This window comes from Lutra lutra, chromosome 8 (assembly GCF_902655055.1).
Source record: "Lutra lutra chromosome 8, mLutLut1.2, whole genome shotgun sequence".
In the NCBI taxonomy this organism is placed as follows: Eukaryota; Metazoa; Chordata; class Mammalia; order Carnivora; family Mustelidae; genus Lutra; species Lutra lutra.
Window position 1 is genome coordinate 140,520,469 of NC_062285.1, and position 26,910 is coordinate 140,547,378.

The 26,910-nt window shown below is 58.2% G+C and overlaps 1 protein-coding gene across 6 annotated transcripts; it reads left to right on the forward strand.

The window, feature by feature from the left end:
• Nucleotides 1-1,708: 1,708 nt before the first annotated feature.
• On the forward strand, nucleotides 1,709-25,107 carry FAM118A (family with sequence similarity 118 member A). Of its 6 annotated transcripts, none has more exons than XM_047740398.1 (9): nucleotides 1,709-1,886; nucleotides 12,371-12,426; nucleotides 13,184-13,436; nucleotides 15,782-16,003; nucleotides 17,771-17,899; nucleotides 19,219-19,504; nucleotides 21,143-21,175; nucleotides 21,907-21,990; nucleotides 23,456-24,692. In XM_047740398.1, the coding sequence occupies exons 2-9, from the start codon at nucleotides 12,380-12,382 to the stop codon at nucleotides 23,530-23,532; spliced, it is 1,131 nt and encodes a 376-aa protein (XP_047596354.1). In that variant the 5' UTR covers nucleotides 1,709-1,886; nucleotides 12,371-12,379; the 3' UTR covers nucleotides 23,533-24,692. The 6 variants fall into 6 exon arrangements, with proteins under 6 accessions (XP_047596354.1, XP_047596359.1, XP_047596360.1 ...); XM_047740403.1 differs by lacking the exon at nucleotides 1,709-1,886 and adding an exon at nucleotides 2,336-2,479 and having other exon boundaries at nucleotides 13,181-13,436; nucleotides 23,456-24,693; XM_047740404.1 differs by lacking the exon at nucleotides 1,709-1,886 and adding an exon at nucleotides 2,337-2,479 and having other exon boundaries at nucleotides 23,456-24,691.
• Nucleotides 25,108-26,910: the final 1,803 nt, after the last annotated feature.

Sequence of the window (26,910 nt, forward strand, 5' to 3'; positions counted from 1 at the left end):
AGCAGGTTGTTGAGAACTTTTAGGTCAGCATCAGGGAGGTCTGAGCTGGGGCATGGGCATGAGTGGCGACGGGGCAGAGAAAAGGCCAGACCGACTTTTCCAAGGTGCATTTGCGAAGCTCCCTTCCTCCCTTCTCCTGCCAGCAGAAGCATCCCACTAGACACACACGCCCCACCTCTGTCCAGCGCTGGCATCGCGGCCCTACTTGCTGCCAGGCAGGAGCAGCAGAGCTTCTACAGGAAACTGACGGGGGAGGGAGTATCCAAAGGCATCATCAGCTCCTTTGCCATTGGAGTGTCTACAGCGCGCATGCGTCATGCAGGGACATGAACGCACAGGGCGAGGTGTGTATGTGCCATGTGTGTTGTCCTTGGCAGGTGTGGTCCAGGGTGTATGACGCCTGGATGTCGGGCTTCTTACAGCAGTGCTATGCGTCTGTGTGCTGGGGTGTTGGCCTCCCCACACAGTAAAGCAACAGCTTCTTCTCCAGGACGGAAGGACTGTTGGCTGGTTGCTGCTGTCTTTTCTGTTTCCCCCTCCCGGAGACCCTGTCTGGGACTTTATGCCTTCTCTCCTCTCTGCCAGTGCCAGCCTCCCTCTGTAGCCAGACTGCCCCTGGCCGCGGTTCCCAGCAGATCCCCACTTTGCAACTTGGCCTGTGTACTGAGTCCTGTTGTCCAGTCTGTTCAAGGGGAATAATACCTACCAGGTACGGTGACTGCGAGGATGAAAATGTGCAGGAAGAGTTTACAGGACGTGCATGTAGCACGTGCTCCATAAACAGCAGTGAGCACACGCGCACAAAAGCAGGTCCGTTCCAAGAACCGCAGCGTTTCACTGGGTAGCCCCTGTTGCGAGCCCACCAGAGCATCACCCCTCCGTGGAGTCCGTCCCTGGGCTGGGGACGCTGGGCCTCGCTGTCTCACGGACACACCTGTTCACTCTTTTGTTCAACATCCGCTAAGGCTCGCACCAGCTGGGTGGAGGCTAGGACACAGACGACTACACCATGTGACACGCACACCACCGTGCCAGCGCCATGCCAGCCCCTTATCTACCCCGAGAGCGCTCAAGGCTGCCAGGTGGCACCACCTCTCAGTAATTTTCCACAACCCGAGAGAAGCTGCGTCTCTCTTGACATCATCACGATGGCGCCTTCCAAAGGGGGCAGCTCCGTGGGCTGAACGAAGGGACGCCGACCGGACGAGGGCTCAGGTGGGTGCCCCGCACCGCACAGGGAGCCCTCTTCCGCTTGTTTACTCCCAAGCCACCGTCCCCACAGTGCCCTGGTCCCCGAAAGTTCACAGGCCGCTGAACCTCAGAAGCTTCCCGGGTGGTATGGGCTGGGCTGGGGGTTAACAACCAACTTTGAGACCAGGCCCGGAAAACTATGCGAGGAGAGAAGAAATAATCATTAACTCCGGTGGCTCAGGCGGGGCAGGGAGGGCGGATCCGGGAAGGCTGCGGGGAGGAAGTGGTTTTCGATCCAACCGGGTCTTACTCAGGGAAACCGACTTCCAGCCTTAGATGAGAGGCGGGGCCCCTTCGGTAGGGGGATGGCCGCGTGCTCCTGCGCCGCGTCCACGCACGCGGGACCTGGAGTTCGCTCCGTCAACGGACGCAGGCCCTCGGGCACAGACGGACAGGCCCCAGGGCCTCGGGACCGAACCGCAGCCGGTGCCACTCCGCGTGTGGGGAGCGCAAGGGCAGGGCCCTCGTGCCTTCACCAACACCTGGGCACCGCGCCCCCGGGCTCCGTGCAAGCTTCTGCGGACCCGGGGGCGCACGTGGGGGCAGGGAGAGAGACGAGAGGCGCGCGTAGTTTCCGAGTGCGAAGGGCTCCGAGAGACGGAGCGCGGGGCTGGGGACAGGACCGGCGACTTCAGGTGGGCAGGCCTCTGGCCAGCAGCGCCTGCCTGGGGCGCGGAGAGCAGCCCGGGGCCCGCGCGCGATCGCGGCCCAGGGCGCGGCAGCCGAGCCGGGCTTCCGGCCTCGGGGAAACGCTCGCGGCGTCCCTGCGAAGTGCGCCTGCGCCCATTTTGCAGACGCGAGGAGCGAGGGCGCGCAGCGCCGCCGGTTCGTAGGCGCGAGCGCTCCGCGCGCCCTCCACCGCGTCTGCGCCGGAGAGCTCGAGGGGGCGGGGCTCCCTGGGGGCGGGGCCGGCGGCCGAGGGGGCGGGGCCGTGGCCTCGGCGGGGCCGTTGGTTTCGCGGCGGAACCTCCGCGCGGCGACGGCGGGCGTGCGGGGGAAGGCTTTGCGGCGGCGCCGAGGCCACGGCCCAGGGGAGCGCGGCGGTGAGGGCGGCGCGGCGTCCGCTCCCGCTCCGGCCCCGGCCCCCGCCCCGGCTGCGCGCGCAGCCCTCCGCCCGTAGGCCGCCCTCCGCCGGCCCCGCCCAGCGCGGGGAGCGCGCGACCGCCCCGAGACCCGGAGGTGAGCTGGACCGCTGAGCGGGCGGCGGCGGCGGGAGCTGGCCCCGCAGGTGAGGGGACCGGGCCCAGAGCCCTTTCGGTCCCGGGAACCCCTCCCCGCCTTCCCTGGGGTCCCCCCGAGACGCCTGTCGGGACCGCTGGTCCCCGAGACCCTGTCGCAGTCTCTGGCCCCGTCTGCCCCTGCCGCTTGAGGGCTCCGGAGCCCCGAAGCCCTTCGGGATTTCCCCTAGACGCCCGGACCCCCCGAGGGCCTCCGAGATTGCCCGGGACCCCCGAGCCCGCCCCGGCTCCCCCGTCCGGGTGCGCAGGCCCTCGGGGCCCTCTCTCCCCAGCGCCCCCTCCCCCAGAGCCCGAGGCCGCTGCACCCCCCCCCCCACCCCATTCCCCCCGCCCGGGGCTCCCCGTGCCTCTCCACCTCCTGATCCGTCCAGACCCGATCGGCTCGTCTCCAGGCTGGTTTCTCAAACCCGAAGTCCAGGACCCCCGAGGGGCATCAGCGACAGCCTTCCCTGGGGGTGGAAATTGCTGATGATAATATAAAAGCGGGGGCGTCTCATCGGTCACCGGCTGACCCTTTGTAACGGAGCAGGGGTGTGATCTCGGCCCCCACGTTTCATGTGTGTTCACCGTTGCACTGAGGCCGGAGCAGGGGACAGGGTTGAACTTTTAATGCTCTTTGGTGAGACTCCAGCGGCCCCGCAGAGGAGTCTCAAGAACCCGTCTGAGCTGGTGGGGGGAGGACTGCGCAGGTGAGGGGGTCTGGGCGAACCGGCGCTGAGGCTGCCGTCTTGGCTCGATTTTTTCATTCTTGGAACTAATCTTTTTTCTGAATGCCCAGTAGTTTCCAGGAATTGGCACTTGAGCTGGAGACGACGAAGTCCTTGCTGTCAGGGCCCATGCGGGCGGGGTGGACTGGGGAGCCTGAAGCAGGTGGGTAATTGTCACCCAGGGATAATAGCCGAGTCGTGGCCTTGAGCCCAGCTGGGGTGGGAGCCCAGCTCCCAGGAAGTGGTTTCTGGAGGGCTTTTGGAAGGGGAGGAAAGCGGACGGGTAACAGGTGTGCTGGTCTTGAAGGTTGAGGTTGAGAAGTTTGCCACAGTCATTCCAGGGAGCGGGGGTGGTGTGTGTGTGTTTGCGAGAGGGAGGGAGAGAGTGTGAGAAAAGGCAGAGAGGTGTTGCCACAAAGCATAGCAGATCTTGGAAACAAGCGTGGCCCATAGCAGATCTTGGAAACAAGCGTGGCCGCAGCACAAAACGGTCCTGGGGGACAGCTGGAGGTGTAATGCTTTGTTAATGAAAGGGTCCTCAGGGTAGTATTAGAATCTTAAGTGGGGTGAATCCAGCTTCGTTCCCCGAGGCTCGTGCCCTTCGTCCTTTCTTGGATCACCGCTTCTGCTGTCTCCTGAGGAGACGGCGATGCAGCTCAAGGCAGAAGGAAGGTAGGAGTTGGTCCGTGAGGAGGATTGAGGGAGATTCTAGGGAGACCAGAATGGGGAAATGGGAAAGTCTGGCAGAGGGCAGGGTTTGGGATGCAGAGTGGCGAAGAAGGGGGTGAGCGAGGGGGGTCAGGATGCAGGGACGGAGTCGGGCCCACGGAGGGGTTTAAGGAGGGGAAGGAAATGGGTTTTGTGTTCATGAAAAATCACTGGCTGTGGTGGTGGGGTGGGGGGGGCTGTTGTCTGGAGGAAGCTGGGTGAGAGAGAGAGGGGTCCTGGACCGGGGTGGTGGCAGTGGAGACCGTGGCTTCCTCAAGCGTGGGTGTCCTCCTCAAGCCTGGACCCCGGAGATGGCCGTTCAGTCCTTTCCTGGTGGAGCCTACACTTTGCTGCCTGGAAATTGACTTTGGAACTTACTAGTCCCTGTAGGAGAAGTTTTGTCCTTTTGTCCAAAGGGTGGGTGGTCCCGAGGGCTTCATCAGGGTATCTGTATGTCTGTGTGTCACCGAGAGCCCAACATCCACGCAGGAGATGCACCCATGGCTCAGGGGCGGGGGTAGCACGAAGGGGCAGGTTTGTAGAGATGGAACAGCATAGAGGTGTGGAGGTTGGACTTAGGGGCTCTGAAGGGGAGGCAAGTTCAGATGGGTCCTGGGAGAAATGTCCCTCCTGAGACCGTGTGGTGGTTCTCAGTGTCCACATAAGTTTGTGAGGACACAGGCAGTGGCCGAGGGCATGGGATTTTGGGTGGTAGTGAAAATGTTCTGGGTCTGTGTTCCCTGAGGCACTAGTCTCGTGCAGCTCTCAGGTGCTTAAAATAAAGCTGGTGGGACTGAAGAACTGAATTTGTTAGATTTATTTAATTTTAACTAATTAAATCCAGGAAGGACAGCCAGTCACATGCAGGGTGTAGTGGGAAGCATCCTGTTCTAGGCTGTGTTCTTTCAAATGTTACGCTTTTACTGTTTCCAGCAACCCTATGAGACGAGAGATAAGATTTCTTTTTTACAGACAAAGGAAATAGAGTCCCAGAGTGAGTAACCTACGCCCGTGTGAGTAGTACAACCAGCACGGGCGTTGTTTAACTCCTACCTACGGCTGGGCCTTTTCCTAGAGAACCTGCTAGAGCCTGGAGCCTCTCCTTGTGGGGGAGAGTGAAGTCCTTTTGGGAGGCAGCGTTGTTCCCGCCCAGCCCACCCAGCCCTCCGGGTCTGGGCTCTCCCCGCTGAAATCACGGTGGGTGGTGGGGTGGAGAGCCAGCCTAGACCCGAAACCTGGGAGCTGGTGGTTTTGCCTGCTGCCTCTTAGACCTTCCTCGTGGTGGCTGTTGCTTTTAGCATTTCTGGAAAAGGAGCCCCATAAGAAAGCATGTGAAACTAGGTCAACCAAAACACCATGGCTTGTTATTTGTGAAGATTTGGTGGTAAAAAGAGATGCCTTAGTTGCAGTGAGTGCTTTAGATGAAGTTTTGGACTCACAGGGGAATAGGGAGTGCCCAGGATGGTGCAAGGTTAGGGGCCATGAGCGAGGAGTGAGTTTCTAGCTTGTCCCTAACTCCTTGGGGGGCTGGGACGAAGTCACTGCCTCACGGAGTCGCCATTTTCTTTTTTCTAAAATTAGGGCCTCTGGCATCCCTAACCATTTGGATCCCTTCAGCTCTAGAATTCTGTAATGTTAATCTCTTTAGAGGTTTACTTTCTAGAACATCTTTTTCTTGGGATGGCTAAACGCTGGTGGTTCAGCCTGCCTTTAGGCCTTCGTGGGGGTGTGCCTTACCCTTACTGCCTTATCATTGAGGAACGTATCTGAGTTAATTGAACATCCAATGGACAAACTGGAAAGCAGACGACACTCGCGGTTGGCAGGGCTCCTGGTGAAATGTCAGGTGTGTTTGTTTGCCGTTCTGAGCCACACTCACGTCAGGAAAAGGTGCGCAGGACCGTATTCACCATGACCGGCCTCTGAGAGAGTTTGCTGTCATCCTCGCCAGATGAGGTACAGTCGTGATGACCACTTGGTCAAGATCACAGCGTTGTTGAAGGGTTAAGTGAGATGAAGCATGTAGAGTGCCGAGTACTGTCCCCTGAATCTAATAAGGGTACGGAAAACGTCAGTAATGAACTCGGCACTTGGAACCAGACCGTGACTTTGACATTTCCTATGAGCTGCGGGTTTTGTTGTCTTCTTCCTTTGGGTTACGAGCCCAGGTCAGTCTGGAGGCACTGGTTGTAAGAAACAAATGAATACATTATAACTGCTAAAATTAAGCTTTTTTTTTTTTTTTTTTTTTTTTTTTTGCTGTTGTAACTTCTTTTGACTGCCTTTAGAAAGTGATTGGTTCAATGTCACGTGTTCAAATTAAGGTTTTCTGTAAACTGAAGAAAAATCGTTCATCCTAAAGATGCCCAGTTAGCCCCGGCTGGGAGGAGCTCTAAGCAGAACCGGGGCTGAGCAAGTGCGAGGTCGAGCAGGAAGCCCCCTGATGGTCAGGGCTGGCCGCCGCTGCCCCGGTAGTTCATAGTGGGAAGCGTTTTACAGCTGTTTAGGAACCTTCAGGCTAGTGGACGCACCCGGAGTTTGCACAACAGTCAGTGGCGTGGGTGGTGGAATTCCCAGCTGACCCGTTTGGAAGCAGGTTCAGAGAGGTGTCCCTGCTGGGGAAGGGGTGGCGTTGTCTTGACTCCAGATCTCGTGTTTTCCTTGGTGTTGTCATGACCGCCCCCCCACCCCCACCCCCGCTGCCTCTGTTGCAGTTGTCTCAGGGTTAAGCCTCTCCTGCTGTTCTGGAAGCTTCATTGTTGCCCATTTGTACCTTGTTTCCAGATCAGGTGAACCTAGTCATGCTAACCGAAAGCACCAGAAACACAGTTACCACTTCCAGATGGTTCCCTGGTGGTCGGAAGTGTGGCTGTCCATTGTCCTTGAAAACCTACTCCCATGACCCAGTGATTTCTGCTTCTGTGCCCGAGTCTACCTGGGCAGCCAGGTTGCTATGAAAAAGGCCGTTTGCGGGAATCCCATCAGACTAAGAGGGGAAGATGGTGTTAACTGCTGGGTTCGGTGTCGGGAGCTCGGGGAGCCGCACCGGGAAAGGCTTGCTTCGTGCTTCCCGGGCTTCCAGGCCCGCTTGTGGGAGCGAGAGTACAGCAGCTGGGGCCTGGCCTCCTTGTAGGACATTCTAGTCCTCAGGAACTGCACTGGGGCGGTGGATTAAACTTAACTCCAGCTGGCCTTGACCGACACGGGTTTGGACTATGGGTCCACTTACAGATAGTTTTCAGTAAATCTCCTGGACGTTTGAGATTTGCAACAATTTGAAAAAAACGGACGAGCTGCACAGCCTTGAACTGAAACATTGAGAAGTTAGGTGTGTCATGAACGCACAAGGTATTTGTAGATACTAGTCTATTTTAGCATTTACTACTGTAAAGTCTACATAAAATCTAAAATCTATCATAAAAAAGTTAAACATCAAAATTTAGACTGCACATGACTTCTCAGTGGAGAGAAAATGTAAACGGATATAGAGAGGTGGTGTTGAACTGAACTGTGCAGTAATCCTGTCCGATGGCCTGATTTTGTGGCTCCTTCCCGCTGCGCGTGCGGCGAGTCAAGGACCACCCTGTCCGCCTAAACCCGTGTGCACACGTCTGCCCGTGAACAGGTCATCTCTCTGTAAATTTTGTGTCTCAAATTGATTTTTCTGTGTATTTCTTGTGCCTTTTCCTATTAGTAGTTAAGTTTTTGGGGGAGTCCAAAGTTGGATGCAGATTTTCAACCCTGTGGGCTGCCCCTCACCTGTCCCCCGTCCCTGCCGGTGAAGGGTCCACTCTGTTTCCAAGTCCCCTGTCTTCTGTGAGCAGCACAGGGATGCGTCATTTCTCAGCGTGGGGCACGCGGTGCGCTTGCTAGTATGTTCTACAAAGGCAGGCCCCACTGCCGGTCATTGAGAGTCACAAGGACCCATGTCGGACTTTTTCCACGTGTTCTGGGAGCGTCTCATTCCATCACTCTAGGGATCGAATACAGGTGACGTAAAAGCTAACATCTGGAAACTTCGACAGATGTTTGCAGCATCCCCTCCCCTGCCGTGTGCGAGGAACGTATTGTGTGTGTACGTCTGGGTTCAGCCCTCTTCCCTGTCCTCGGGTGCCACACGGAGAGCCTTCTCCCTGCTCTCACGCCGCTCAGAGTGCATGGAACCCACGTAAACGAAGAGGTTTTTCTCGAGATACTTCTGAGGACCCCACAGATTCTCATTTGTGCCTTGTGCTTGTAAAGTGAAAGTATAATTTGTAATAGAAAGTGGTTACTTTCAATTTTACTTTTTTCTTATGCTAAGATTATTCTTGACCAACATTTTCTCCCTCCCCCTCTAAAGTGTGATTCGAGCCCTCCCTGAGCAGTTCATTCCTTTTATTCTCTGGTGCTTTTCTCGTCTTCCTTTTCCGTCCTGTGCTCTCTCTCTTTTTTTTTTTAAAGATTTTATTTATTTGTTTGACAGAGAGATCACAAGCAGGCAGAGAGGCAGGCAGAGAGAGAGAGGAGGAAGCAGGCTCCCTGATGAGCAGAGAGCCCGATGCGGGGCTCGATCCCAGCACTCTGAGATCATGACCTGAGCCGAAGGCAGCGGCTTAACCCACTGAACCACCCAGGCGCCCCCCGTCCTGTGCTCTTGCTGGCAGCAGAGACCAGTGGGAGCGGTATAGGCGTCCCGGACGGAGGTCAGTTCTGCGGGGCAGCGTCTGGGCCTGGTTCCGCGGGTCTTCGGCTGGCCTCCCTGGGATCTCCTGCGGTTGTGGTGACCTGGCTGCTGGACTGGCACCGACGCGCCCCAGGCAGCCTCTGACGTGTTGGGGAGGGTCAGGTGTTGGGCTGCCTGACGGTGAGCCTCATCTCCCCGCGCCCCTCCCCGGAGGCCGTTCACCCTCCTGGGAGGTGAGACCCTGCTCTTCGGGGCCCGAGTGCCAAGACAGCTGGCCCCAGAGGCAAAGCACTCCGCAAACGGTTGCTTGGCCGGAGAAGTGACACGATGAGGTCCAGAGTTAGGAGTGTTGGGACTGCGCGGGCGTGGTTAGCAGGAGGCAGGATGGCAGGGCAAGGTCACGAGCGGCCTGGCGTAGCGGGGTCAGGGAGTTGTTTTGCTGGCTGTAAATCACGGGGGCCGTGTTCACGGTCGATTCTCTTTTGTGTTGGAGTCAGGGTGATGAACGTTTATTTCGCACTGGATGCTGGGGGTTGGCGGAAGAAGGCAGTTTGGCTGCTCTCAGGTCAGCGCATGAAACACTCGGGGTCTCAGGTTTGAAGAAAACATCCGTGAACACTTTCATTCATGGCTTTAGATGAAAACGACAGAACTGCTTCTGCAGAGCTGTGCTGGGCCTGAGTTTGCTTTCAGAAAGTGCTGTTAGGTCTTTGAAAAAAAACGGGTTGCTATGATGACTTGGCTCTGGGCCTGCAGACTGTGGTGACGGCAGGGTCACCAAGGAAACCAGAAGATGCAGCTTCCGAAGGTCTCTGGAGGCTTTTGTTGCTGCTGTGGCGAGTCTGATTGGCTTAGCAGAGCGGCGGTGAGTGTGGGAGCCGCCTGGCAGGGGCTCGCCGTCCTGCCGGAATGTCTGGGAACGTCTGGGATCTGGCTCTGGTCGCTTTGGAAATCTCCTGTTTGGCTCCTGGTTTCAGAAGAAGGGGTTCGTGGGGGAACTTTCTTGATTCCGGTGAGCTTCGGCTGAGAGGCCAACTCTGCGGACAGAACTGGAAGTGAGGTCGTGTCTTCAGCGCGCGGTGTCAGCATGAGCCCTGCATGTCTGCACACTCCTCCCCTGCGGGCGCTGGGCTTCTCTCTCGCTGGGGCCTTCCCCGTTGGCGACCTTGCTTCCTAAAGGTGACAGTGGTGTGCACGTCTAGGGGCCTCTCTGCCTGTTGGCGGTTGGAAATGGGGCCTCTGTTGGAAGCGCCGTCCAGGAGCCAGCTCGTGACCTTCCTCAGGCTCCGGTGCAGAGAGAGGTCTGAGTCTTTACAGCAGCAACAGGCCGCGTGCGGGGGCTCGCCGGGATCTGCCCGTGCGTGTGCAGTACCCCCCGGCCGAGGTTCGCTCAGCAAACTGGAGGTCATGTCGTTTTGGAGTTACGTGTAGCCCGCAGGGGTCTGAGTTGTTCATACCTTCGGCTGATGTGTGTAAATGCAGTGTTTGGGTTCCTGGTTGGCACGAGGGTCCCGCGTGGGCCCCCGCAAGCCCAGAGTTGCACAAGAATCGAAAGAACCACAGGCAGACTTTTTGAAAGGTCTTTACCGTGGAACCGGTGCGGGGCGTTTCTGAAGTCTTCCGCGGGCCAGTGACCATTTAGAAAATCCCCCACGGTGTTGGGTAGAGGGGCCCGAGAGAAAAGGGCCCTTCGCAGGAGTAATCGGGGGTGTGCGAGATTGGGGGGCAGGGCCGGGGGGGGCGGTTGGATTCGTCTGCTGATGAGCATCTCACTCTAACTCGTCCGCCAGGATCGCGTGGGCGCGGGTCTCACCTTCTGCCCGGACAGGGAGGTTCGGAACTCGGCCTTGCTGGCAACTCAGCGCGCGAGCTGTTCGCCTCAGCACGGCGAGCCCCCCCAGCGCCGGACCGGTGGGAGGCGCCGGGTTTCTGGAACCCAGCTGCCGGCGTGTTCTGTAGTTGTTAGAACCGGGGCTGGGCGAATGGTTCGAGCCGCCGCTGCGATCTCAGGGCCGGCAGCCAGGGCTCCTTAACGCAGTGGGAAGCCCCGTATTTGTTACTGTCCTTCTATCTAGGAGGTTACACGAGAGGTTTTTACCCCGCTGTTTCCGAGAGTAAATTTGTAGCAGGAAGGAGGATGGGGTGAAGGCGGAGAAGTGGCCCTAACTTCGCTGGCCTTTCCCTTCGGGCAGACGATCGGCATCTGGGAGCAGTGTTCTTGCCTCTGGACTGAGATTGCTTAACATTTGGGGAAAGGTCAGGGACACCACTGGGAGTTTGAAGGAAGCTCTGAACCCTTCCCTGGGGCAGGGACGGGGCAGGGACGGGGCAGGGTCGGGGCAGGAGGAGGCATCTCGGTGCACATTGTTGGGGTACTCTTAGGACTCCATGTAGCTCTAAAATCTAATGATGCCATAGGTGATTAAGTGTTGTTTACTTACTGGGAAATTATTTCTGGTGACCTGATTCTGAGATTTAAAAAAACCAACAAGACTGCACGTGCAGGAGGGTGGTTTTCCGTCAGGGCACCCACATGTCGCTGAGCACTCTTCTGGAGAGTTTGCCGGTATGTGCTGAAGCATTTTACGCTATTAACTCAGCAATTCTACTTCTCCGAAATCTCTCCTTAAAAAATAGTTCCAAAATGGAGAAAAATTTTTGTGCCCCAAGATGGTTGTCAAGAGATGCTTTTTATATATATATTTTATACATATATATATATTTTTGACAGAAATTTTATTTATTTATTCATTTGGCAGAGAGAGAGAGGGTGTGCATGTGCACACACGAGAGATTGCACAAGCAAGGGGAGCAGCATGTAGGAGAGGGAGAAGCAGACTCCCCGCTGAGCAAGGAGTCCGATGTGGGGCTCGATCCCAGGACCCCGGAATCACGACCCGAGCTGAAGGCAGACGCTCAATCTACTGAGCCACCCAGGCTCCCCAGGAAATGCTTTTAATATAACACATGGAAAAAAGTGGGCTCTGACCTTTGGATGCAAACGATGGGGAAAATGTAAACCATCTAGAGGCCATATACAAATGTTCGCAACAGTCCTTGCTTATAGGCAGTAGCGTTCTGGGCTTTTCCAACTTGATTTTTCTGTGTATTTCCTTGTTTACAGTAAATATTCTGGAATTGGGCGAAAGTGATTCTGCAAAATTTGTAGACTGTGGAGATAGCTGGGCAATAGAGACCTAGCTGGTTTACAGTTCGTGTTTTACATAAGCTGAGAATCAACTTTTACTTAGACTGTTTCTTCTGACCGGATTTCAGTGCGGCCGAGGGGGCTGGCGCCCCGGAAGGCTTGCTGAGTGGGGCCGGGCTCCGCCCACGCCAGACACTGCACCCCGTGGGGCACGCGGACGCCCCTGAGAAGCCGCTTCCTGGCTCTGCTCCATCCGGCCACCTGCCCCTCTTCCTTATGTGAAAAGTCGTTTGTGTTTGTGTCCACTGGATCCCCTTTTGGACTGGAGACATAAAGGGGGGCGGCGAGGGGACCGCCACCACTGAGCCCCCTGTACCGTCTGGGCGGGGCATGCCTTCCCTTCCGTTCGTCTCCCCTCTGGGGCAGAGCCCCTGACCGCCTGCATCTGAGGCTTTGGCTGGCCTGGTTGGTGGGAACCGTGGCTTAGGAAGCATTCTGGAAGCGTGTGTTTGGGCGCTGACATTTTTGTAGGTTTTGTAATTTAAATAAAGATCCAGGACCTTTGATTTTAATGCCAGCTTGAATTCTCTTGGTGGTACTAACAAAAAAACTTGTCTGGGAAATGGGAGTCACGTCTAATTTTTGTCTTTAGGATTTACAGATGGATCCAGCGGAAAAGACAACAAACAGAAGTGAACAAAAATCCAGGTAAATGAAGTCAGCTACACCTTCACGCGGGTAGATGGCCGCTGTCGTCCGTCCGCTTGGGTGCTGCGTTTAGCGCCTGCAGTGAGTGCGGATGAGAACTTGCGTCAGGAGGGAAGCTCGCGCCTTCTGCCGCCGCTCTTCGCTTCCGTGTGAGACGTGTTCCAGAAGGTGGTCTTCTCTTTGCCCCGGGAAGTCGGTCACCTGGTCTCCAAGTGACACGTGGTCCCGGGGTCCCGTCTGAGACGAGGCATGCCAGCACCGCTGGAGAGCACTGTGACCCTCCGGGACCATGGGTGGTTCTTGAAAAGTGATGCTAGATAAGGAGGTGTTAGCTCAGGGCCTGAGAGGCAGAAAACCAGCTTCGGCCAGGATTTCCTTACCTGCCCGGCCAGCAGGGGTCATTTTGTCATCATGCTGGTAGTACAGGCTCTCGGCAGCTTCAGAGGAATTAAAAGTGCGAGCTTTTTGTTCCCGTGTCTGTCACTTCAGCGGATGCTTAACACCCCGGGGGCCTCGATGAGCAGGACGCGCCTGTCCCCAGGTCGCTGCGGGGCGAGGGCAGAGCGCGAACAAGAGGTACGCAGAAGGGAACAGCGCAGGCTTCATCCTCCGGGGGCGTGCAGGAGCGGGGGCGTGCGTGGCCGTGTCTGCCCGTGTCTGCCCGCACACTTCGCCCGTGTTCCTGGACGCCTCTTTCCTTGAGGTGGCGATACTCGCCACGGTGACTTCTGTTCTCCCCTTCCGTTGTTTCAAGTAGAAAGTTCCTGAAAAGCCTCATCCGGAAGCAGCCGCAGGAGCTGCTGCTGGTCATCGGGACGGGCGTCAGCGCCGCCGTGGCCCCCGGAATCCCCGCCCTGTGCTCCTGGAGGAGCTGCATCGAGGCGGTCATCGAGGCGGCCGAGCAGCTGGAGGTGCTGCACCCCGGGGACGTGGCGGAGTTCCGCCGCAAGGTGACGAAGGACCGGGACCTTCTGGTGGTGGCGCACGACCTGATCCGGAAGATGTCGCCTGTAAGTCTTTCCACACAGGCGCTTCCGGCTTCCTTGGGGGACGCGTGACCACCATGGACACGTCCACGAGCCGTGGTCGGGCCCTGCACTCCGCAGAGGGTGGCTGATGAGCGGGGGGTCTCGCATCCGGGAGACTAGTCCCTGCGACAGCCGTGGCCATGCTGGGTGCAGGGGGCTCCTCGAGTAGCCCCTGCCAGCCGGAGCCTGAGTCCGGGCGGGGCGTCCACGACGGTGTCTGCTATGTCACCGCGCTGCAGGGTCTCCTGCTGTGGGCGGAGGGTGTTCTCGAGGTGCGTTTTGGGTGGCAGCAGGCCAGCCACGGATCTTCGGATGACGGCGGCTCTGCAGGCTTTTGAGGATGGGAGAGGTTAGAGCAGCTAGTCTGCAGGTAGAGGAGAGGGAGTAGAGAGGACGGATGGGAGAACAGGGGCACCGGTGCAGCTGTGGGGGTCCGCCTCGGGCAACTGCTCGGCCAGGTCAGCCGCCGGGAAGCCACGGGATGTGGTAGAGGCTCGTGGCGGGTTTCCGCTCGCTCCTTCCAGACTCGTTAAAGCACGGCCATCCTCTGAGAGTCCAGGTGGGGGTCGGTGTTGGAGACGCCGCACAGAGAGCAGGAAGAGGAGTCTGCGGAGCCGCTGGGGAGCCTGGGAGAGTTTAGATGTTGTAAAGACACCCAGCTGTTGGCTTCCATGTAAACATCTGGGCCAGCAGCTGCGGGAGAGCAGGTGTCTTGCCAGTGTTGGGGCCCTGGGCCCCGTCTTGCTGCTCTGCTATCTTCCTGGTGTGGCCTCCACCTCGTGCTGTGAGGTCGTAGGAGCTGGGACAGTGTGCCTGTCCAGCCAGGGGGACGCAGGGGCAGCTTCTGCCTCCTCCCCTCCAGGGCCTGATGCGGGAGGCATATCGGCCATGTGGCTGCTTTACACGTGGCTGTACCTGGCTTTCTGGAGCCTGGGAAGGGTTTTCAGCCAGACGGCTCTCCCCCATGGGGCTCCTGCGACCTAGGGCAGGGCTGGCCCGCCGCCCATCTGGTAAATACGGCTCTGGGGACACAGGTGCGGCACAGCATCTGGTGCCGCTTTCCAGCCGTGGCGCAGGGTCGAGCAGCTGTGACTGCGCCACATAGCCTCCAGCAGTGGCTCTCTGGTCCTTCAGAGACGGGGTGCTGAGGCCTGTCCCCGGAGGGGGGGGAGACGGGCGTGGACAGAGAAGTGTGGGGGTGCTGGGTGGCACGGGGGGCACGTTCGGGTGAGGTTCACTTGGAACCTCGGTTGAGGCCAACACTTGTCTGGCCTGGTTAGCGCTCCCGCTTGTGTGGAGCGTAACTATGCTTTGTGTATTTTGTGAAACTTCCTAACGCGAGTTACATGAGGCTTGTCTGGACGGCGGGGTTCCCCGCACCCAGCTGAGCAGGCTGAGAACTGGGCGGGCTTGGGGGAGCTGTATCCATGCTCCCAAGGAATCCAGCAAAGCATAGGAGGGGCGGTGAGCTGGGAAACTTGCGGGGCCGGGGCAGCGGTTGCAGTGACGGATTTGGGGTGTCAGCTGCTGAATGGGACAAGTTAGGCCTGTGGGGTGGAGACCCGGGTCCATGGCCACCGAGCCAGTGGTGTGCCGGTCTTCATGGGGGTGGGACGGCCCTGGGAGCCAAGGTGCTGCAGGGTCAGAGGGCGGCAGCCTGGGCCAGGAGTTCTGGAAGGGTCCCGCTCTTGGTAGTGATAGGTTTGGGATGTGACCGGAGGCTGGATGACTGAGATGGGACAAGGTCTGTGGAGGAGAAGCCATGATACGGGACGGTCATTTCAGTGACTGAGAAGGCAGCAGGGACTGTGACAAGTACAGCTGTGCCTGTGCGGTGCTCTCCGGGCAATCTGTGGTCTCTCCTGTGGTCTTCAGAGCCTCCCACGATCTGCCCCCGGGTCACCTCACCTGCTGGCCTTCCCCCTGCTCCTGTCCTGTGACGGGGGCCCCTTGCTCACCCTCGGACCCAGCCGTGCTGCCGCTACCTCAGTGCCTTTGCACTTACTCTTTCCTCTGTGTGGGACACGCTCTCAGAGGCCCTTGATTTCCTTAGTTCTCTGTCCCAGCGCTCCTCATCAGAGGCCTTCCCTGGTGCCCTTTGGCCCACCAGCCCCTGCCCCCAGCAGCACATGGCTTTACTTCCCCGTGGCACGGGCCACTATGGACGTATCACTTGCTGTTTGTCCGTGGTCTGTGTCCCTCCTCTAGGGTTTCAGGAAACTAGGTGAGCCCGGGTTTCCTTTTGAGCCAGCGCCCGGCGTACTGCTGCTCAGGGGCTCGGTGCTGGAGAGAGGACGCCTTGTAACTCCTGTTCCGCCTCTTCGTAGCGTACAGGTGACACCAAGCCCAACTTCTTCCAGGACTGCCTGATGGAGATTTTCGACAACCTGGAGCAGCACATCCAGAACCCGCTGGTGCTGCAGTCCATCCTCAGCCTGATGGAGCGGGGCACCAAGGTGCTGACCACCAACTACGACAACCTGCTGGAGATCTTCGGGCAGCAGCAGAGCAAGCCCATGGAGTCTCTGGACCTGAAGGACAAGACCAAGGTGCGGGCTGGGGGCGGGAGTGGGGTTGCGGGGGGCGGGGAATCTGCGCTGCGGGGGGCGCGGCCCGAGCTTCCATTTTCCAGTGCGTTAGTGACCGTGAGGCTGACGGGTGATGCCTTTCCTGTCTCTGGACTTTGCTCACCACCTGCCCTTGTCTTTCTCGTGCCTTCCGTCTGGTAGGCGTTCCACGTGCGCGGACTTCTTACAGGCGGGGAGGGGCGCAGGGAGCAGGGGCAGGAAGGGCCACGATCGCCCCCGGTCCTCGTGCTGCGGAGCGCGGGTGCTCCCGCCCTTGCTCAGGCATCGGGATTATGCCACATGTAGCGTTTTCATCTTGGCCTTCTTCCTTACTGTTTGCCTTTGAGCCTTTCGCCGTCACGAAGCTGTGTTCGAAAGCACACTTGTAAGCGGCAGTGTCATGGTTAAAGGACAGTTGTTGTCCTCTTATCATTAGCCAATTCCCATGATTATGAGGAAGGCTTTGGTGAAAATCCTTATGCTTTGTGTCTTTGTTTACTTCTTTAGGGTAAATTCCTAGAAGAGTTGTGGGGTCAGAGGGCGCGAGTATTTTAGGCAGATGATACGAATTAGCAAATTGCTTTCCAGAAAGTAGCCAGTTTATACTCCCAGCCACACAGGAGAGTATCCACTTCCCGCATCTTATGAGCACATGGTGTCACCAGAAAACAAAACACATTTCCCCCACTGAGGTGAAAATTTTACATTTTTGTTTCTCTCCTTGCTTAGGGTGATCACAGTTTCATGTTATTGGTTGTGTTTCTTTGGCGACATGTTTGTGTCTGCTGCGTATTTGTTCAAGATTTTATGTCCTTGCTGATACTGGGCTCCCCCCCTCGTCTGGCTCCACCCTCTGGGTGGTCTTGCCGGCCCTCTGCGCAGAACCCAAGACCTAGAGATGGCTCCCCCGTGAGGCCCTGAGTAAGCATGTGACCGCGGCCCGCCCAGACCCCGGGCTTCTCTTCTGCAGCTCCTTCCCTAGATCTCGGCAAAAGCCTGGCAGGTGGTGATGTGCCCGTGGGACAGCCCACGAGGACGGGTGACACCCTCTCCTGAGCTGTTAGTGACACGTGAGGGGATACCTACTCTCCGTGCCCGAGCCACCTGTCCCCACTGTGAGGCCTGCTTGCTGTTGGGAAGAGCGTCTCTGGAAATATGCGGCCGAGGGCTTGGGGCCGAGCTGCTGGCGGGCTCCTCTGTCTGGGTCCAACCCGTCAAGCTGTGGGGGTTTGTCCAGTCGTCCGGCGCCCTCCGCCCTCGGGACCGCCCGCCACTGTGAAGGGGCTGCGGGCACGAGGATAACGAGCGGTTTGCGGGATATGCCTCTTTTTAAGGACTTTTGTTCTAGGTCTTGAGATGAAATCGGTGTAGAGCTGTTTGATGTTGTTTTTTCATGTCTATTTTTTCTGGGCGTAAACACCGCATATACACACAGGAATTAAAACACAGCGTGTCACTTAGAAGGGAGCGTCCTCTCAATCCCTGAGTGTCACCCATCTCCAAGCGTGTTGTGGTCTCAGGCTGGAGGCGGTTTCTGCACGGCTGTCTGTCTGTCCGGCCGTCCTCTTGGACAGGGTGGGAGCACCAGCAGCCCGGTCACCCTTGGGCTTTGCGGGTGGCAGTGTAAAGTGAGACGGGTCCCTCGTTCTCTCCGGGGTAGGCCGGAGGAGCCGCGTCCGGGTGAGAGGCGCTCCTCGTCTGCCCGCGGCAAGTAACGCCTGCGCCCCCGTCTCGGCTTGCTTCTGGCAGGTCCTGCAGTGGGCCCGGGGGCACATCAAGTACGGCGTGCTCCACATCCACGGCCTGTACACGGACCCCTGCGGCATGGTCCTGGATCCGTCGGGCTACAAGGACGTCACGCAAGACCCAGAAGTAATGGTATGGGCCGCCGTCGTTAGGCGTTGGCTGCGTCCCTTGGGCCCTGGTGGCCACTAGTTCCTTGGTGGCCGTCCGGGCAGTCTCTTGGCCTCTAGGCCTGCCTGCCCCATGGTGCCCACGCCGGGCCCCGTTCTCAGCTGTCTCTCCAGGTGCCTCAGACTGACGCCGGCGCTCACGCGGTGGGCCCCGATGTTGTGGGCGGCCTGCGGGGCCCTGTGCCCTCTGTGCGCTCTCGCTCGGGCACTCCTGCCATGTCCTCTGTGTGTGTGCGTGCATGCTTGTGTGCGCACGCGGTCGTGTGTGTGCGCGTGTGCTTGTGTGTGCGTGCACACACACTTTCAGGCACCTCCTCTCCTGTCTCTGCTTGGCAAACGAGCTTTCAAAACCTCATTTTACAGCTTCATTCTCTGTGAAGCTTTTTTATATCCTGGAAAAAATGAAGAGTGGAAAAGCTGCTTTTCAGCTTTTGTAAAGTTTCTTATTAGCACACTTAGAAACCACATTATCTTCGCTGAGTCCATGGTTATCTAGGGGTCAGGCACTCTGGTCCTCCTGCTGATGCTGGCCCGTGGCCCATGGCACAGGCGTGGCCTGACAGGTGACTGGTCACCGTTGGGGGCTGTGAGAGGCCGGGGCGGACACAGGCCTCTCGCTAAGGTGTCGTCAGGTGTCTGAAGCGGTGACTCCCCGTTGCCTGCCTGAGCGACCCCCTGAACCTTTGCCACTCTCTCTGCCCTGCTCCCTGGGGTCACTGTCACGGGTCCCCTCCCTCCTCAGCTCTTCTGCCCTCACTCCCGAAAACCCCCTTCTCCTGACAGCAGCCCCCTGGTTCCCCTCTGTGATCCGTGGAGACCATCAGTTCCCGAGCGTGTACGCAGTTCTGAACAGAAACAAATGGAAAGTCCTTCTTTTGTGTTTTAAGAATTTAGAATTGTGCCCGGTCCCCGAGAGCCGGGTTGAGGTCTGCAGCACCAGACGGCTGGTGGCTGCGGCGGGCGTTAGGCTGTGTGCACTCTGAGGCATAACTAGAGCGGCCATGCCTGGGATCTGCGCCCTTGACCCCGCCTGGGGGAGGAGGGGGCTCCCACGAGCACCGAGCAGGGACTGCGCTCAGCGTGGGCCCGTGGGCTCGCCTGTGGCGCCGGGCGGACGTGACCAGCATGTCTGGAGCGCGTGTCCCCTCACCGCGTCCCCGGCGAGGCTGGTGGGGAGGGCCTGTCGCTGGGCCCCTTCTGAAGTGTGGGCGCGCCGCCGGCGGTCGGGCTGAGGGTCCCGCGGTCTTACGGGCGAGCGCTGCAGTCTCCCCGCTGGTCTTCTAGGAGGTCCTCCAGAACTTGTACCGCACCAAGTCCTTCCTGTTCGTGGGCTGCGGAGAGACACTCCGGGACCAGATCTTCCAGGCCCTGTTCCTGTACTCGGTGCCCAACAAGGTGGAGCTGGAGCACTACATGGTCGTGCTCAAGGAGAACGAAGACCACTTCTTCAAGCACCAGGCAGACATGCTCTTGCATGGGATTAAAGTCGTGTCCTACGGGGACTGTTTTGACAACTTTCCTGGCTACGTGCAGGACCTCGCCACGCAGATCTGTAGGCAGCGCAGCCCAGGTAGGGGTTTTCCTTCTCGACTTCTCCAGGTGCAAGGCTGAGAGAGTTCTTTCCAGTTCTTCCTTTTGTTTCAAGATACAATTTACGCGCTATGAAATGCAGCGGAGATGTGATTCCTGTACCACTAAGTTCCCGGGCCCTCCGGTGACCCTTAAAAAGGCGAGTGTGTCAAATAGAAGGTCAGGTAGTCGGTGTGATGGTGACATCTGTGCACGGGACGTGAGCGCGTCGAGCTGTGCCGATGGCAGTCCGCGGCTCTTAGCTGTTGGAGGACTCGCCACGCACCCGGTCACCTCAGCCAGGAGACGCGCCCGCCAGCAGCTGCGGGGGGGACGCGGAAGCCGGGAAGGTGCAGAGCCCTCACGCGCCCTTATCCCCTTGCTGCGTTTCCCAGGTTCAGGCTGCAGGGCCACGGAATGCTCTCACCGTAACGGCTTGACCCTGTGCCCCTGCGAGCCACACACCTTTTCAAGTGATTCTCCTGGGCCAGCTCTTGGGGAACTGCCAGGAATGACCAAGATGACAGAGCAGCTTTTAAATTGGTTGTCCCAACTTAGGGCAGTTAACGGCTTTGAGTTTGGGTCATTAAACATGGATGATGCAGACTTGGAAAGGTCTGGACTGGCTGGATTTAATTACAGCAAGAAGCCGGCCCCGCTGCCCCAGGCAGGGGAATTGGGTCAGCCACTGAGCCGCTGCCTGTGCCCGCTGTGACCTCAAAGACTAGAGGGTGCCAAGGTCATGGGTAACTGGACGCACACAGGGTCCAGCAGCATCGTCTGTCCCTGCTAGTGCCAGTCAGAATCGCGAGGGTTAGCTAGTGGGCCGGCTTCGGGTGCACGTCCACGGGGGAAAGCAGAGTCAGGCCACTAGTCCGTCTCCGAGGCAGAGAAGGAGCCAGGCGGACGCTTGCTGGGCCACACTCTGCTCTGTGTTTCACCTCCTCGACCTTCATTTCCGGTCCCAGTGTCCATGGCCACTAAGTAGGTGATCTGACAGATGACAAGAGCAGCTCAGAGAGGGGAGTCACTTGCCCAGCTCGTGCCCAGACATTTTGGAGCTGGGACTGGAATCCAGTGTGTCCCAAACAGGCCCACGGGCCCGGCTCTAGAGGGGCGGAGGTGCTCCCCGTCCTGCCCCTACCCATAGCCTCTCCTGCCTCCGTGTGCATGGCTCCCCGGGGGACTGGGACCTCATGGACACCTGCGTGGACCCTGGCAGCTGAGTGGGTCTGACGAGGTGTCGGGGCCGAGAGATCTTTGGATTTATAATCCATGACCAGGTCCTTAAGGACGTTGTACTTAATGTTCATGAATGATCTCTCTTGACCGGAGAGAGTGGTATCCCAGCATTGGCAGTTCTGACAGTGGCAGCGGGTACCATGCCCTTTCTCCGTGTGTGCCAGGAGCCACATGCCGACCCCTTGGTCCTCACGCCGACACTGGGTGGAGGAGAGGAGAGGAGAGGCGCTCGCTGGCCTATCCGCCCCTCCCCCTGGGACACTCGAGCTGGCATTCAGGGTCCCGGTCACTATTGCTGTGCCTCTCTGAGCAGGCCTGGCTGCCGTCCCTGCCGCCGGCCTGAGGAGGAGGAGGCCGCTAAGTCTTGGTTCTGCTGACTGTTTTCCTTTCTCTCCAGATGCTGACCGAGTGGACAGCACCACACTGTTGGGTAAAGCAGATCTTGATATTTACCAGCCGGGTTTTTGCTTCCACGTTCCACCTTAGAACCGTGAAAGTGTTTCTTGCAGTAAATCCCTAGGCTGTAGTGACCCACGTCCAGTGGAGATGGGGGCCGGTGGGGCCTTAACGACAGTCCCTGCGACAGTGCGGGGATTACAGATGTGTTCCCCCAGCGGGGAGGTGCAGTGTAAACCCGGCTTCTGTGCTGGCACCTGAAAGTCCTTTCCCATCCCACAAGTAAGCCGCAGGGCAATCGGAACCAGGTTCGAATCGTGTTTTAGCCCCGGGTCTGCGTTGGAGCAGACCCTCTCGGCCCCCTCGGAAGCCTTCGTCGCAAAGGTTCTGAGTGTCCATACGCATCTTCTGCGTGCTGCTGCCTGGCTCTGGCTGGTGATAGTCACAGGCTAGGACCGTGCTCGGTGGCCGCGGTGGCCTCCCGTGGGGGCCTCGGCGCCTAGGTGTCCGCTCAGGTCAGTGGGGTAGGGGTGGCAGGGACCCCGCAAGCGTCGTGCTCTGCCTCCCATCTCTGACTTCGTCGCCCTGCGGAAGGACGCCTGTAGTTGAGTCACCCCATCACTTGTGACTTTGGGACAAAGCGCACCCTGGGGCGTCCTGCAGGGTCGCAGGCCGGTGCCTCGGTGCAGTCAGATTTATAAACGGGTCCTTGGGGGGTGGCTTCTGGAAGAGATCGGCTTGCAAGTAAAGGTTTTGGTCTTTTAGGGAACGCGTGTCAGGACTGTGCCAAGAGGAAGCTGGAGGAGAACGGAACGGAAGTCTCCAAACGGCCTCGGCAGTCGGACACGGGTACAGTGCTGTCGGTGCCCCACGTTGTCGGGAGGTCCAGTGGGGTGGCGGGGTGGCAGGCACGGTCTCAGGTTGGCCCACAGATTTCACAGGGCACGTCCGCCACGCGACCACGGCCAGTGCATTGAGCAGTGTCATCGGGCACCTGGGGCTGCCCGCTGTCCCGACTTATGTCCCTTCAGTCTCCAGAATAAACCACTTCGAGTCACTATTTCTTCTCTCTGTCACGGACTGAGCTGTTCGTAAACCCGTTACCTGAGTGGATCAGGCCCGGGGCCTCCGGGACGGGATCTGGTGGCTCTCACCCGGCCCGGCCTCATCTCACGTGCCTCATCTCTCGCTGCCTACGTCGCGGGTGGGACTCCCGGCTCTGCCCTGGACCCCCTCAGCCACCTCAGCCCTGAGTCTCTTCTCTGGGGGCAGCGCTGGGCGCGTGGTCACGGCCCAGGCCGGAGCAAGCCTCCCGGCCTGCCTGTGGGTCATTGCCAGGTTGGGGAACAGAAGCGCTTACCTTAGTAACGGCGCCAGCCTTCCCGTCCTGCTTCAGCGACGTGCCAGGCGCCTGGCGGGGCTGGTGTCGCTGGCGGGGCATCCTCAGTGTCCGGGGCAGGTCGTCTTTCTGTTTGCTGTCGGCTGGCATCGCTGCTGGTGCTCTTTATTTTTTGAGGAGTTTCTAGATTTCTGTTTGCCTTGTCCAAAAACTCACGTTTCACAGTGTTTTTAACGTGTCATTCTCTTGGTCATACCGCCCGGCCCGCTTTCCTGAGACCCTGACCTTCTGCTCCGCTGTGAACTGGGCGCGAAGCCGGGCCCCAGTGCCCTCCTGGCCTTCTGAGCCACTGCCCGGCTCCTCCTTCCCTGCGTGGACCTCGCGGGGGCTGTCACAGCCCCATGTGCGGGCACCAGCTCCCCGGGGCCCGGGTGGCCTGCGGGTGTCGTCTTGTGGTCCTGCCCCTCTGCACATGGTGGGGGTGCGGGTTCTGCTTCCTGCTTTCCGAGGGACTCCGTGGTCTCCGGGTCCAGGGTTCCTGCTGGGAGAGGGTCTGTTGCGTACCCAGGTCTCATGACCTGTAGGTGACTGCTGTTTTCTGTTCTGGAAGCTTTTAGGATCATCTTTTCTCATGTTCAGAAATTTCGCGAAGGCGTGTTTAGGCGGCCGTCTCTTTTCCGAACCTGGCTTAGTTCCGCCCCCTGCTTCTCCAGCCCCGGGTTAACTGTGGTTTCCTTGTTTCTTTGGCCTCTGTTCCTTCCTCCCTGATTTCGTCCTGCTTGGAGCTTCTGGGGTGATTCCTGCGGTCTCTTGTTTTCTCTCTCGTCCTCGTGTTCATTTTCAGGCGTCATCTTTTCAAAAACTTTCTGGGAGGTGCTCTGAATGCTGTTCTAGCCTTTGGGTTAAATTTTCATTCTGAGGGCGTTTCCATCCATTTCCGGGAGCTCTTGTTTTCTCATTTATTTTCTGTCGTAGCATCTTCTGCCCCCGTGACTGTGACAGCTTCTCAAATCTGTAGACACACTAGGGGCTTCCCGGGGTATCTGACTTGACTTCATTCCGGAAAACACTGGGACTGAGGATTTTCAGATAACAGTTTTTAATTCCTTTAAATAAGAAAATCTCAGCACAGTGCTCTCCGACTGCTCTCTGATAGCGCGTTGAGAACGTCTAGGGCTGTGAAGCACGTCACCTGTCGGTACCTGTCACTCAGCGTTTAACCGAGCGTTCGGGGGCGTGTTTGAGCGGCCTGGGATGCGGCGTCTTCCTGCCGCAGCACAAGCAGCTTGTACCGTCCTAATGGTCTGTTGCGGCTACAGAGTTCGCCGAGGAGGCCGGGGACGCTGAGAGCCAGCTCTGGGAGCGGCTGCGCGCAGTGTCGCTCCCGGTAGGCCTGGTGGCAGGAGGCCACTGAGGCACCCCTGCGGCAGGCCCTCCCGCATGCAGCCCTGTGGGGAGGGGCTGTTGGAGCAGCAGTCCGAGCTCTTTCCGGTCTTCGGCGGGTACCTGGTGTGGGAATGCAGCCGGCAGGGACATCTGTAACCAGGTCAGATGAAGCCGGTGAGGTGAGCTTGCACTGGCTTCCTCCAGGACAGGTGGCTGTTGTCGGCAGCCTCTCTCCTGCCCCTTGCTCTCGTCCCGCCTGGGACCGCTGGGCCACTGAGCGAAGCAGGCAGACGTGTCTGTTCTCAGCCTGCGGTGCAGCTGCTGTGTCTGCGCGCCTGCCCTCCGGCCGGCCCCGGGGCGCGTGGCACTGTGGCCAGAGAGCCAGTGGGGCTCCAGGGTATCCCCCGGTGCCAGCATCCCCCGCCACCGCCACTTCTCCCCGGGCAGGCATGTCCCCTTCTAGAAAGCCTTCCGGGTCCCCATGGGCCGGAGCGCGAGGAGGAGTGTGGCAGGCTGTCGTCTGCTCGGCTGTCCCGCAGTGCGCGCCTCCCTGCCCTTCGGCGGGCTCCTGCCATCGGCATGGTGACATGCCCCCCCCGTGGGCTGACCCCCGCAGTCTTCTAGGAAGGGAAGGGGCACCCCACCTGTGGGCCGGGACTCCCCAATGGCGTGTACAAGTCAGAGCCACGTCTAGGCGGCGGTGGCTGCTGTCCGGAGTCACTTTGAAAGCGTTTAGCAGGAAGAAAAGCTGTAGATTGTTCCGGAACTAGATCCTTTTGGAAGTACTCCTTCAAGCCGAGTTTAACATTTCTGTATCCCTTTTTTTCGTTGAAACAGATGATGCTGGAGGGTCTTGAAATCTTTAAAACCAATAAAGCCTGCAACTTGAAAACCAGCCTTCTGTAACCGCAGTGCCGTAACCCAAACGATGAGGAATGTTCGGAGAACTCCGCGGGGGCTCTCTTCCCCGAACCCACCCCTCCCCCGACGAGCCGTGTGGCCGTGTGGCCGCGCGGCCCCGGAGGCTGGTGCAATCCCACCGTGGGCTTTGGCTGCTCGGGAGGCGAGGCGCCGCGGCGGGGGCCACTGTGCGGCCGCCGGCCGACTACCTCAGGGACCGTGCGGCGGGCAGCCAGCCCGGGGCTCCGGGCTCCCGCTCCGCATGCCCCCATCGTCAAGGTGGTTTTTCTAATAAAAGGGGAGGGTGAGGACTGTCCAAGCAACAGGAGTTGCCAAAGAGGAAAAACAAAAAACTAGACACTTAAATTTTCTAACCTTTCTGTGGAAACGTGTGTTACTGTAGAGAAACGTGCGCGTGTTTGTGGTTGGCGAGCGGAGCGGGAGCCGGTGCTCCGAGGCACGGCGCCTGCTGCTGAGAACGCGGTGTTTGAAAAAGACCAGCTCTGTGGGTTTCTCCAGAATTCCCTCATTTTGGTGACTTCGGCTCCCGAGAACGGCAGGCCCGAGCTCGCGGAGGCCCCGGACGGCAGCTCCCTCCCGGCCGAGTCCGCTTGCCGGCCGCCGGCTGAGAACCGGCAAGTGCAGCACAAGACCAAGATTGAAGCTTTTAGTTAGAAGGTCAAGTCCAAGTTTTCCAAGTTTTTATTCTATGGGGTAAGGTCCAACCTTTCTGTCCATCTCTTCTGAGTCTCTTCCTCCAGCCCAGTTGTCAGCGAGGCAGGCAGAGCCTGTGGCCGTGCGGGCGGTCGGGGTCTGCTGGGCACAAAGCGCCTTGCCGGGCGCTGCTCCGACTGTGACCTGGCGGGGACCCTGCTTGCTTTCCCTTTCAGAGGCTGCTGCTTTTGATGTGGTTTCTTGCCAAATCCCACGACACTCTCATTGATGGCGCTGGAGCTACCCCAGGTAGCGGGAAGGTTAAGAACAGGAAACACAAGGTTGGGATGTGTCATGAGTGGGAGAGAAGCCAGAGACCCGCTTAAGAGTTTTTTTTCTTTTTGAAGCATGAAAAATTTTATGTTACTCTGGTCATAAATAAAATTTTAACTTCAACTTTGTGTGCTCGATTTTAGTTGTGACAAGGCTGGACGTGATGTAGTTGATGAGAAGGTTTATCCTGAGTTACCGGTTGTGAAGTCAAGTAACTACTTGAATGTGTTTAAATTTTTTAAAAGGCAAATATTTAAGTTGTAGGTTTTTTAAATACACGTTTACAGAGTGCAACCAGGGATGAATGAATCTGAAAGTTGGCTGGACACAGGGTAGACGAGCATGGAAGAGCTGCGTGGGCAGTTCTGCTGACACTCGTGAAAATGCCAGTGCCTTCCAGCACGACCGATCTGTTAGAAACAACTTGAGTGTCACTCATTTGCTTGTGTGTGATCTTGTTGGGGAGAAACACTGGGTCAGGGGTGATGACAGGATGGCCCTGTCGTAGCTGCGCCCCGGCCTCATGCCACCCCCACCGTCTGGTGGTTGGCAGGAACGGGGGGGCATGGTCCTCTCACAAAACAGACCGCACCTTGAGGGATCACTGAGCGTGAGAACGGCCCAGGCAGCGATAAGGGACCGCCCTGAGCTCGTGGGGCCCTACAGGGACATTTCATCATGAAGCTGATGTTTCCAAGGCAGAGGAAGTCCGTGATTTCGAGGGTGTTGCCAAAGTTTTCTTAAGAAAGGAACAGAAGACAGAGCGGCTTCTGCTATCTGCAGCTGATAGAGCTGGGCCTGGGGAGGGCAGGAAGCGTCTCTGTGGCTTTGGTCCGCTTGCTGGGCACAGAGTGCCCTTCGCTGGCGTGAAGCACGGAGCGGTGTCCCCGAGTGAGCGCCTTAGTCCTTCAGGTGCCTCCCGTGAGCACCTGGGCCCAGGCTTCAGAGAAAGACCATCAGCACTTCAGAATTTCTTTTTAATTCCCTTTTGTATTGCTTTTATGTTTACATATTTACAAACTCTCGCGTCGGGTGACTTTCAGTAATGGCAGTGAGGGAGCTACTCTGCTAGGTACTAAATTTTATTCCATTTTGAAATGGAAATATTATTGAAAATGCGGCAACTTCCTTTCCTCCCCATACGTAGTCAGTTACTG

Coding starts and splice junctions, on each gene's coding strand:
- FAM118A (XM_047740403.1), top strand. CDS start 12,380: ATGGATCCAGCGGAAAAGACAACAAACAGAAGTGAACAAAAATCCAG. Junction 16,004..17,770: donor ACCTGAAGGACAAGACCAAG/GTGCGGGCTGGG, acceptor TGCTTCTGGCAG/GTCCTGCAGTGGGCCCGGGG. Junction 17,900..19,218: donor CGCAAGACCCAGAAGTAATG/GTATGGGCCGCC, acceptor CTGGTCTTCTAG/GAGGTCCTCCAGAACTTGTA.